General features: G+C 42.2%; 1 protein-coding gene across 2 annotated transcripts in view; it reads right to left on the bottom strand.

Annotated features, from left to right (window-relative positions):
* The window catches only part of HCK (HCK proto-oncogene, Src family tyrosine kinase), a 37142-nt gene extending 27848 nt beyond the window's left edge, over positions 1 to 9294 (bottom strand). For both annotated transcript variants that reach the window (XM_069073922.1, XM_069073923.1), the window contains exons 1-3: positions 8636 to 9294; positions 1033 to 1150; positions 124 to 166 (exon numbers count right to left, since the gene is read on the bottom strand). In XM_069073922.1, coding sequence (XP_068930023.1) covers positions 124 to 166; positions 1033 to 1150; positions 8636 to 8736 — 262 coding nt within the window. In that variant the 5' untranslated portion in view covers positions 8737 to 9294. The remainder of the gene's footprint in view (positions 1 to 123; positions 167 to 1032; positions 1151 to 8635) is intronic.
* Between the last annotated feature and the right edge of the window lie 3037 nt (positions 9295 to 12331).

The following is a 12331-nucleotide window of genomic DNA, read 5'->3' as shown; positions in this document are numbered from 1 at the left end:
CCTTGGTTTCCAAGGCAAGATACTTCCTTCCTTGGAGCTTCCCTGTTTCTTCCTCTGTGTAACTCCCAGTTCCCTTTCCCTTTCCATCTCACCATACCCCTGTGTAACTCAGAGATCACATACCATCAGAGGAGATGTCCTGGGTGACACCAGAACCACTGACGATCTGCAGAGAGTGAAGAGAACAGGGTCAGGATCAAAGAAGAATAACCTCAAAGTTGAACCTCTTTATTTTGTAGAGGTGGACACAGAAACCCAGAAAGGGCACAAAGACTTGGCCAAGGACACAACAGAAAATCAATGGCAAGAGATGGAACTAAATGCCAGGTGTCTAGACTCCCAGTCCAAACCTTTTTCCACTGTTTTACACTGCCACCTGAAATCCTCAACAGATTGAGAACTAGTGGGAAGATAAGTCATTTCCTGGGGGCATTGAAGGAAGTGGGAGGGAGGAGGATACAGGAAGAGTTGGGTAGTGGAAAGAGCCCTGTATTTGGGACTGGAAGATCTAGATTCCAAGTCTGTTTCTCCTAGTTATTATCTGTGAATTTGGGCAAACTTTAACTTCCTGTTCTATAAAATGAGGGGCTAATTAGATAATCTTTGAGGTCCCTCCTAGCTCCAAATCTTGTGATTCAGTTGTTATGGACAAGGCTAGGCATCCAGGGATAGGAGGAAATAAAATACTGTGCAAAAGATGGCTGAGAGTCTAGGACCTGGCACAGTAGGTGATAAATAAGGGAAATCTGGTTTCCAACTTTGTGTGGGATTCATCAGGGCCTTAAGGGGCTAATACAAGATGGTACTGGGGATTTGGGGATAAAAGAATCAGCCACTTTCTAGAAGCTTCAGAGCAGATCTGTCCAAGGAAATTGGAAACCAATACCATGGACTAAGGGCTCTCTTTGGGCATATCCCCCACAAACAAGGTAGGGAAAAGACAGAAAAAAAGGACTGTTCCTCATGGCACAAATCAAACTCACAACATAATGGGGAACTCACTCTTCCCACCAAACCTGAAGCCTTGCTCACCTTTTTTCCAGGGGATGTTGGATCTGGCACATACACAGGGCCCTGGGTTTTTGTTTGAGACTCTTTTTTGAAGAACTTCCCGCCATCCTGGGTAAATCTGGACTTCACACACCCCATCCTGGGAAAGAAAAGGGGAATGTAGCTCTGTGACGATGGACCCAAATCAACCCATTAATAATGGTACTCTTTTCTGGGTATCCAGTGTAAAAGATTTTATATGCCACAGGGCAAGAAATATAAATATGATAGAGATTATTATGTTTTTTCAACATAATTGCATAATTAATTACATAAACAAAACCCCCAATACAATATAATTATATTAATGGATACAGAAAAAAATTTTCATCAGGATACAACATTCACTTATTTAAAACAAAAAAAAAAAAACCAAAAGCACAGACATAGATGGGCCCTTCTTTAATGGAATCAAAAGTATAGATTTATAACTAAGAGCTAGCATTATTAATAAGATAGAAGCATTGAAAGCTTTTCAAATAAGCAAAGGGGTAAAATAAGGATTCCTCCTCTCTATATTATTATTTGACATAGTACTAGAAATACTAATGATAGCAATAAAAAAGAGAAAGAGATGAAATATAAAAACAGCAAAGAGGAGAAAAAATTATCCCTTTTTTGCAGGCAACATAAGTCCTTATGTAGGAAGCCCCAAAGAATCAGCAAAGAAATGAACCACGATTAATAGTCTTAGCAATATAACAGGATACAAAATAATCCACAAAAATTCCTAGCATTTTTATACAGTAAATGTACGTATGTACAAATATACAAATAATGTACAGTAAAAGTACGTTATATTATACATCTAAACAGTGGAAAAAGACATGCCATTCAAAATACTTAGAGAATACAGAAAATATTTGGGTGTTTACCTAGTAAGACACACAAAGGATTTATAGAAAAATATTATTAAACACTCTTTATAGATGTAGCCAGAAGGATGTATAGTCTCTTTCAAAGGGAGTCCCTCCCTATTATTCCTTGGGTTCAGATACTCTGATTAATATTGCCCCTATCTACTGGAAATTCCACTCTTAAATTAAGCATGTTATTAATGGATCCCTTAGACTTCTTAGGATAGTGAAAGCAAGACAGTTCAATTAGTGGAAATATAAAAAATAACAGGCACAGTAGCAGAAACTCTGTGCCTTCTCTATAGAAATAAAGGAAAGCTTAAATAATTCATTGTTCATGGTTGGGCCACACTAATATGATAAGATCATTCTACCACCTAATTTAATTTATAGATTTTTAAAATAATATACCAACCAAACTGCTATGGGTTTCTTTCTCATTAATCTAAAAATACCAAAATAAATCGGAAGAACAAGATGTTTGAAGAAAATGATGAAGAAAAGGAATAAAAAGGGCCTAGAATTACAAGGCACAAACTATATTATGAAACAATAATAACCAAAACTATTTGGTATTACTTTAAAAAAAACTAAAAAGTAGATCAGTGGAACCATCTAGAAAATGAAGCAACAGAAAGCTAACACAGTACCCCAGTATTCTGTAATCTCAAGAACATATTACTGGGGAATAGACTCCCTAGTTAACAAGAATTATTGGAAAAACTGGAAATAATAGAAGTAGCTTGGGGTGCAGTGGATAAGGTGCTGGTCTGTCAGGAGTAAGGAAGTCCTGAGTTCAAATGTGGCCTCAGACACTTACTAGGTGTGTTACCCTGGGCAAGATACTTCACCTCTTGTCAGTTTCCTCATCTGTAAAATGGGGACACCTACCTCACAGCGTTGTTGTGAAGATCAAATGAAATAATAATTGTAAAAATCACTGAATACATTCCCTGATATAGTATAAATGCTTGTTCCCTTCCCCTACTATTATATCTAATAAAAAAGACATTATATGTCTATAGCATTTCATGGCTATAAAGCATTTTTACATTCACCCTTGCTGAGGTAGAATATTAAAGACGGCAAAGAGTGAACAAGGATAATGTAGGCAATTGGGTCAGCTCTTAGCTACATCAAGGGCTGCTCCCCCCTAGATCCAAATGAGAGCCAGGATGGCATAGAGGATAGAGTGCTGAAGTCAACAACTGGAAGATTGAGTTTGTTGTCTCTGGTGTTATCCATGTGACAACAAGTCATTTAATCTCTCTGAGGCTCAGTTTCTTCATCTATGAAATGGGGAGCAGAATTCCTATCCTCAAGGGTCCTGTGATGATGGATAAAGGTATCAGTTAGTTGTCTTTCAAATTCCAGGGAAGAAGGGAGAGATTGAGCCAGGTGCCTGAGGCCCTCCTCTTAACGGTAAGAGTACTGGTTTCTGAGACTTTGGTCTTGGGCTGTGTTCTGAAGATAAGGAAGCATCTGCTGTTTGAGATTCTGGTCCTAGAAATGAGTCCTCATCTCTGAGCCAAGAAAGCAAATGTAATCGTAGGCTGCATGAAAGAGAGATGTGGCATCTAAAATGATAAAACCCACAGAACTTAGCTCTGATTAGAGCGTATCATAATAACTTGTCTATGCATCCCCCACTCCCATCCTAGTTGCCTGACTGCTGAAATAGTTTCTTATCAGATCTCCTTACCCCCAGTCTCTTGTTTTACAATCCACAGGACCCAAGTCAGTTTCTTAGTACACACATGTGATTATGTCCTACTCTCCATCCCCTCAATCAATGAATTTATTAACCACTTTACTATATACCAACCAAGACAAAAAGTACTGGAGATATAAAAAAGAGAAACAATTCCTGCCCTCAAGGAGCTAAAGTTCTAAAGGGGGAAGACAATGTATAAAAAAGGAGCTGAAAAGTAGGGGGTGGAGAAGAAGATAGAGTCAATAGTCACTAAACATTTATTAAGCATCTGCCATGTGACCAGGCATTGTGCTAAGTGCTGGGGATACAAGAAGGGCAAAAAGCAATCCCTGTCTTCAAGGAGCTCACAGTCTAATGGGAGAAGATTGCACAGAAAAAGAAGCTAAAAGGGAAGGAGGAGGAGGAAAGAGGAAACACAACAGGGAAAGGAGGAAAGGGAAAGCGGGAGGGAAAGGGTACCCTGTGAAGGGGCAGGATGAATTCCTGTTGCCAGGTGGGAACTGATGAGATGACCGGGGGGGGGGGGGGGGGAGGGGGTGCCCTTCCTTAAATGGAAGAACTGGGAGGAGCTCTCCCTATGTTCACCCTCTCTGCCCTCTTCTCCCCCACCTGTCCTACCATCTAATCATCTCACTCAGCTGCTTATCTGGACCTCATCCTTGTCTCCAGAAACTCATTTTCCTATAAGATCACATCCACTCTGAAACACACCTCCTCTGTACCCCCTGCCCCTTGGGCTCTTCTGATCAGAGGGAAGGAAGTACCCAACCTCTAAGTCCAGAGAATCAGGGATAACTGGCCTGAGTCCTTTTTCACAACAGGGATTCTAGGAAGAACTCACCAGTGGGAAAGGGGGCAGGTTGGGGCAGAAGCAGAGGAAGCTGAGGCATGGTGGTTAAGTCCCCTGCTCAAAAACCTTCATTAGCTCCCTAGCAATGCAATGAACTCAGGTCCGAGAAACCAAAAGTCTTGGCCATGACCATAACAACTAGTCAGGTATTGAGCAAATTACTTTCCCTCATTGGGCTTCAGTTTCCTCATATGGAAAATAGGGGGCAGGACTAGATGAATTCTACATTCTATGAATAAAGCCCACACTCCTTTGGCATTCCAGGCCCTTCACAACTTGCTGTCAACCCACCTTTCTAGCCTCCCTCCCTGACTCTGCTTCTTTTTACACACACTCAGCTTCAGTTAGAGAACCATTTGCTCATTTCTGAGACCATCCCTTGCTTTCACTTTCCCCTTCTGAAATTCCTCTTTATGTCTTCTCCCTCTCATGCCTGCCCCTTATTTAAAAAAAAAATCACCCAACAAACTCTGTTTTAGATACTTCCTTCTCCATGGAGACTTTCCTAATTCCCTCCCCCTCTCACTTGAAGTGACATCACAGCACTTTGACCCTCTCAAGTTCTCTTCACATTCTTCCATGCATGGCAGCTCTCTGTGTTCTTGTCTAGTCTTTCTACTTGACCAGGGGTTCTTAATCTTTTGGTGAAACTCATGGAATCTGTCTCAGAATAATATGTTGAAATGAATAAAATAAGATAAAAATTAAATTAAGATACATAGGATTTTAAATGCATAAAATAAGATACATAGGATTACAAAGGAAACCAAAGGTTAGTGAAAATAAAGATGTAATTATTTCCTAGCCAAATTCATAGACTCCTTGAGTGTCTGTGGACCTTAGGTTAAGAAATGTCTGTATGGAACTGTGATCTTTGTGAGGCCATGAGCTCTCAATCAAAGACTCAAAGAATGTTAGGCCTGAGAGAGGCCTTAAAATGTCAGACGTGAAAATGACCTTAGTGTATAGAATGTTAGTAAGGGAAGGGTTCTTTGAGCATATAACAGTGGTTCCTGACATGTGGACTGTGGATCTTTATGGGGGCTCATAGAATTATTGCAAGGAATCCCCAAATCTAAAGGCAGTATAGTGGTGCAATGTGGATAGTACACTAGACTTGGGAGTCAGGAAGACCTGAGTTCAAATCTAGCCTCAAACTTTTATTAACTATGTGACCCTAGGCAAGTCACTTGACCTCTCTCAGCTTTTGTCTCCTGATCTGTAAATGGGGATACTAATAGCATTTAGCTCCCATGGTAGTTGGGAGGATCAAATGAGATAATAAAGCACTTTACAAACTTTTAAGTGATACATAAATGTTTATTATTATTGTTGTTGTTGTACTATGTGCATACCACACTTTGTCATTTGTATTACATTCCATTTGTGGTTGAGAGGGAAAAAAATCCATTGAACCTAATCTTCACACACAAAAGCATCTGGCTGACTTGTGGCTACCTGCTTCTTCTGATTGCCCAGAGCCATCTGATAAGGCTATAAATACCAGGAGCTTTTTCTCCACAACATATGTTTGTGAAAGTGGATTTTCTGCACTTGTATTGAAGTCTAAATACTGAAGCAAGTGGCATGTGGAATCAGCTCTAAGGTTCATAATTTCATCCCTTCAACTCAACTTCCAGTACTGAAAGTGACAAGCTGGGCTCTATCCACTGTCTCATATCACACAGCATGACCAACAAGTAAGCATCCTTTGTGAACTGGGTAAAGAATGTCTCCTATCACAATGTTTCAAGTGTATGTAGATGCTGTTGTAATTAATAAAATATAAATTCATTTAAAAGCATCACCAAATTCATTGGAATATTTTTTTCAGGGTTTTTGCATATTTTTTCAATCAATAGAAGTGGTGGTCGTTCTTAAATTTTTTTATCATTAAGAAAAGGTCCTCAAACTCTGAAGAGTTGGGAACCACTGGCATAGAATATAGAATGTCACAACTATAAGAGTTCTTAGAAACCATTTGGTCCAGCTCGACAATTTTTCAGATAGGTAAACTGAGGTCTGGAGAAGAGATACTATGGACTCAAGATTTCCTAGCAGACCACATAGCCATGGCCACAGGTTCCCTTGCTCTCATACTAACCACAGAACTCCAAGATAGGTTAAAGTGGATTACTCTAATTTCTCTAAGGGGTTAAATTGAAGCCCAAATGACTGAAGTGACAACCAAGACTTATAGAGAGCAAGCTCAAAACTAAGGAGTAGCTAGGTGGTGAAGTGGATGGAATGCTGACTTGGAGTCAGGAGTTGAAATTCAGCCTCAGACACTGATTAGCAGTGTGACCCTGGGCAAGTCACTTAACCTCTCTTTGCCTCAGTTTCTTCAACTTTAAAATGGGGATAAAATAGCACCAACCTCACAAGAGTTGCTATGAGGATCAAATGAGATGGAATTTGTAAAGCACTTGGCGAATAGTATGGGCTTAGTAAATACTTATTCCCTCCCCTCCCTAGTCTTTTTATAGTCATACAGTTCTCATTTAGCCCCCTCAAAAAGAAAAAAAAAACCCACACAAAATACCCTAGGGAAATGAAAGAGAAATCATCAGCTATCTGGGATAGGTCTATTTCTACCACTTTCACCACACCTGCCAGTGCACCATACTCACCCATCTACCAACCCAGAAAGAAGCTTTTAGAGGGACAGACTCTAGGGGGTATTCACATCTTTCATTACCAATAAGCACATAGTACTCAGACTGTGCAGAGCAAGAGAATAGAAGAGGCTTTGCCTTCTAAAAGTTTCTGATTTAAGTCAGGGCTTAGAAGCAGCACTGTATGATTGAGAGCTCCAGCCCAGGTACTGGAAGAGCTGTGCTCTCCTACAAGTGGTATGTGACCTTGAAGAAGTCAATTCCACTTTCTGGGCCTCAGTTTCCTTCTCAGTAAAAGGAAGGGATTGGACTAGGTGATCCAAAGAGATCTTCCAGTCTTGACATTTCATATTCCTAGATTTCTTCCAGTTCTAAATTTCTTTGATTCTGTTTCTAAAGCCCAGGTCTCTGGTCCATCTGCCACAATATGCTGCCAGACAACTGAGTTCTGGATCTCTTAGCAGAGTTGGGTTGAACTATATTAATGGGGACAATTTGGGGTTAAGCTCTAGAAAAAAAAACATTCTGTTAGAGTTCCCTGGCCACAGGCAGGAGCCCTTCAACCTTCTCTATGAGATCACTTATGGTATCCATTTATCTTATTTCTGGATTAAAGAACAGCTGATTAACCAGGTGATATAGAGATACAGACCTGGAAAGTTGGGACTCCTGGGTCCTATTCACAGATCTTCAGAATGACTATGTGAACAAGATGGGATTGGGGATAGGAGGGAGGTTGACTTTGCCCCTCTCTGGGCCCTCAGGGGTCTGTTTGACTCCCTCCCCATTGAGGACAGTGACTGCCACCCTCTTCTTGTAGATGAGTAAATATGGGGCAGGAGGACAGGATGCAGAGGCTACTCAAGATCCTCTGGGATTCCGGAAGGAGGGTCTAGCCCAAGAGGAGGAGAACCCAGCTGCAGTTTCACCACTGATGCTACCCACACAGCCCTACCTCAGCACCCAGTCACCCCCAGCTGCCTCCAGCTGCCTAGCCCCTCAGGCCCACACACCACCTCTGTGCTTCTCTGAAGCCCAGGGACCTCAAAGCCCCTCCTCACATATACTAGTTTCCTTGAGAGGAACAGGAAGAGTCTATCTGTTCTTCCCATTTTGTAGAAGGGGAACCTGAGACCCAGAGAGATTAAAAATCTAATCTCAAGTCACACAGCCAGGACTTCTGGTTCCTGTTTAGTGCTTTTTCTCCATTTAATGTTCCTGAGCCAGGACTATGAAACTGGCTTCTCCCATTCCGTCAACATTCTAATCTCTCTTCCCTTTATTTTTCTCTACCTTTCTATCCCTTGCCACATTATTCTCCTCTCCTCATTTTCTCTCTCCCTCTAGGGCGCCCAATACACACAGCTCTTCCCTCACGAGTTCGGTTCCTATCACCACCTCCCCATAAGTAGCCCCGGACAGGGAACACACCTGCAGGGACATCACAACCCGCTGGCCCAATTTACATTACTCTTTTCTTCCAAGCCCTGTAGAGAGAGGGTGGTGGGGGGTGGTTCTGGGTATGCTCCCGCAAGCCTTTGAGACTCACCTGACGTTCAGTCTTCTAAACAGTCCCAAGACGTGCGGTTCCCGCCCTGCCCCAGGCGCCCCCAATTCAGTCTTCTGGGGGCTCCGCCGCTCCTGGGGCATCAGGTTGCCCCAGTGGGGTTGAGGGGAGGCTGGCGCTGTGGTCCCTTGAGAGCCCTTTGGGACTCAGTTTTCCCTTTGCACAAGGACCTCTAGGCACCTCTGCTTTTCCGGGGGATGGTAAGGTTGGGAAAGGGGAGTGGATTGGACACAGGTGGAGTGGTATTCAAACGGACATCCCAGAACGATCTTAACTCTATTCTTTCTCCCCCTGTCCTTCTTGCTTCGGCCGCAAAAGTGTCCCCTTGTAGGGGAGGCTGGGCAGACCACTGGAGCTACAAGGAAATAAACCTCTTCTTTAAGTGGTCCCCTACCGCTCCGATGAGTATCTGGGTTCTAGCCAGCTGGAGACAAGCTCCGCCTACGGCAGTTCCACCAGCTCGGGAGCTGTTCTAAAGCCACCCTTAAACTAACGTTTAGACAACTACCCGAAAGATTCTAGTCCCGCCCACAGGATTTCAGACTAGACAAAACATTTTAGACTCGCCCTGAAGCCCTCAAAACTTTTCTGATTCGGTGTCCTTACCTACTTTTTTCCCTAACCCCACTATTCCCCTCTCCCTTTCCCATGAGACCCTCCGGGTCGGAGTCACCACTTCCCAGACACTTCCCTGTTTCTCTGCGGTTTAAGATTTCCTCTTCTGCCGCTACTGTGGGTTATTCAAACATCATGCAAAGTCCCTACCTAACACAGGAACAATCGCTTTGACGTTTGGGGCCTCTGATAGTATTTTCAGTACTGCTCAGAGGCTTTCTGAGACAGGGAGATCATCCATTTGGCTTTTCACCATCTCGATTGCTAGAATCATTTCTTTTGAGGGATTCCCAACAAATGGTGATGTTGGTGATCCTCCAGGTGATCCTGTTTGTGGGCATCAGTCGCAAGAACTGGTGTGTAGAGAGCCCTGAACTTAACGGTCAGAGGATAGGGGTTCACACCCCAATTCTGCCACTCAGTCCCTGTGTGACTACGGGCAAGTCATTTTCCCTCTCTGGGTCTCATTTTCTTTACCTGTAAAATGTGGGAGTTGGACTACAAGACCTCTCCTTCCCCTTCCAGTTCTTAATCTAAGACTTGTGGGGAGGGCAGGGGCAGGAATTTGATCATTATTTCTATACCTAAGTAACAGGGGATCGATCATTTCATAATGAGCCCCCTATTATTTTTTTTTTCTAATCCAACCCTCCTTTTTTCCATGCTAGAAGTAGAGAACTGTAGAAATAAAATGCTAGAGCTGGACAGATGCTTAAAAATCACCTGCTCCAACAGATGAGGAAATTCCTTTGCAAGTTACATAGAGCTTATTGTATTAAGCCCTTGAATACCAAAGTCCATGAGATCAGTAGTCACTTGGGGGAAGGGGAAAATAAATGGAAGAAAATATAATTTCCAAAGACTTACAACTGACCCAAATCCCTTCTTGTTTTGGCCACCCTTCTTTGGACCGTTCCCAGTTGCCAATTTTTTTTTCCTGAGTAGTCTCATGATTTCAACAATGCAGGGAATTCCCAATGAGGAACTTTCTTTCTTTCTTTTTTTTTTTAACCAATACAGACAGTCACTCACTCTGCAATTTATGGTCTTAGAGAGTTGTCTGGGGGTACTAAGAATTTAAGTGAGTTGTCCAGGGTCACAAAGTCAGTATGAATCAAAGGTAATTCTCTCTCTCTCTCTCTCTCTCTCTCTCTCTCTCTCTCTGTCTCTCTCTGTGTGTGTCTCTCTCTGTCTCTCTCTCTGTCTCTCTCTCTCTCTCTCTCTATCTCTCTCTCTCTCTCTCTCTCTCTCTCTCTCTCTCTCTCTCTCTCTCTCTCTCTCTCTCTCTCTCTCTCTCTCTGTGTCCTCCCTCCCCTCCCTCCTGTCCTCCTGTCTCTACCTCCCTTTCTATCTTCCCCTCCCTTCCTCCCTTTCTCCTCTCTCCCTCATTTTCTTCCTCTCCCTTTCTCTCCTTCCTTCCCTTCCTCATTCTTCCTCCCTCCCTTATTTTCTTTCTCCCTGCCTCTTTCCCTTTCTCATTTTCTCTCACCTAATCATTCCTTCTTTCTCTTCCATCTCCCTCCCTCATTCCTTCTCTCTTTCTCCTTCCCTCTTGTTCTTTCTCCCTCCCTCATTTCCCACCCCCTCTCGCTTCTTCCTTTCTCATCCCCCCCTCCTCCACTGTGAGACATTGCCTCTCCAAGCTGTCAATGTCCTTTCTAAAATGTGAGGCCTAGAATTAAACATCTGGAGTATGGTGTTCAAATTTTGTTTAAAAATCCATAGAACCTAGGAGTTTAAATGGACCTCAGAGGTCATCCCTCTAGTCATTTCTTCTACAATCTCTAAACAGAGACTCTGTGTAAACACTTCCTGTGACAGGGAGTTACCTATCTCACATTGAACCACTTATTTTTTTCATATTGATCTATTATATTATCCCATGTTAGGAGCAAAATAACTATAGGAACAGAATATAGAAGCTGGATAGGTTCTTAGGTAATCTAGCCCTAGAAATGCAAAAACCACATTAAAAGTTCATGCAAGTAATTAAAGGGAAGAAACCAAGACTACAGCTCAGGCCAGTGTCTTTTCCATGTTGCCTTTCTAGGTGATTTCTAAGGTTCTTTCTAACTCTGATATTCCAAGTTCTACCTGCTAAGGTCTCTGAACTCTAATGTTCTTGGGTAGGAGAAGGGGGTAAGGAAAGACACAATGACCATTGATCGAAACTCTTATGTTTTGCCAGATGCTGCTGCCATCACCCCACAAGGTGTTCCTTAGGAGAGGTTAGTATCATCTTGTTTGCTTAGAACTCTGGGCTGGGAGGCAGGAGAATTGGGGTTAAGTCCAGCTTAGACACTAATTTGCTGTGAGACCTTGGGCAAACTTTCTTCTAGCTTCGCTATGCCATGTTCTAAGACCAGTCTGAGCTCTAACGTTATGTTCTAAAGTTCCTTCCAGCTCTGGTATCCAATGTTCTATATTATAACATTTCTAGGAGCTTTAATATCCAATGTTCTAAGCTCACTCACAACTCTGATATTCTGAGTCTAGCCCTTTTTATACCTTAACTAGGGCACATCCCCAAATAATTGTGTTTCAGTTTCATGCCCCAGGAAAAAGCAAATTAATACTGGAAGCTTATTTTTAAAAAATTAATTCTTTTGCACCTCTTGTATTCCTACCAAAGTATTGATCCCCTTAGTGGACACATACACAGACAAGCGCACACACACATTTATATACATGTACTCTCACATGTGTTCAAACATATGCATACAGGTATATGCACAGATATATACCTATAAACACATACATACAGGTATATACACAGAGGGCACATTTACATAGGTACACAGTGTACACAAAACACACATACACATTAACACACAGGTATAGTCATACATTTCCACAAATACACATACAGGCAGATACACATACCTGCCCACACGGGTATACTCAAGTGTACATACATCTATATACAAACACACACATGCAGGCATATACACATAAGTACACCCACATGTATACACACAATCCAGGCACATACACCTGTATGTACACACAGGTACACTCACACATATGTACACATATACAAAGTTCCTTGCTTTTGGGGAACTT

The sequence above is a fragment of the Petaurus breviceps genome, unplaced genomic scaffold, assembly GCF_028583685.1.
Source record: "Petaurus breviceps papuanus isolate PSGF00001 unplaced genomic scaffold, PetGlider_PUasm1.0 90879, whole genome shotgun sequence".
In the NCBI taxonomy this organism is placed as follows: domain Eukaryota; kingdom Metazoa; phylum Chordata; class Mammalia; order Diprotodontia; family Petauridae; genus Petaurus; species Petaurus breviceps.
The sequence above is the reverse complement of the archived record's forward strand: the minus strand, read 5'-3'. Positions and strand labels throughout refer to the sequence as shown.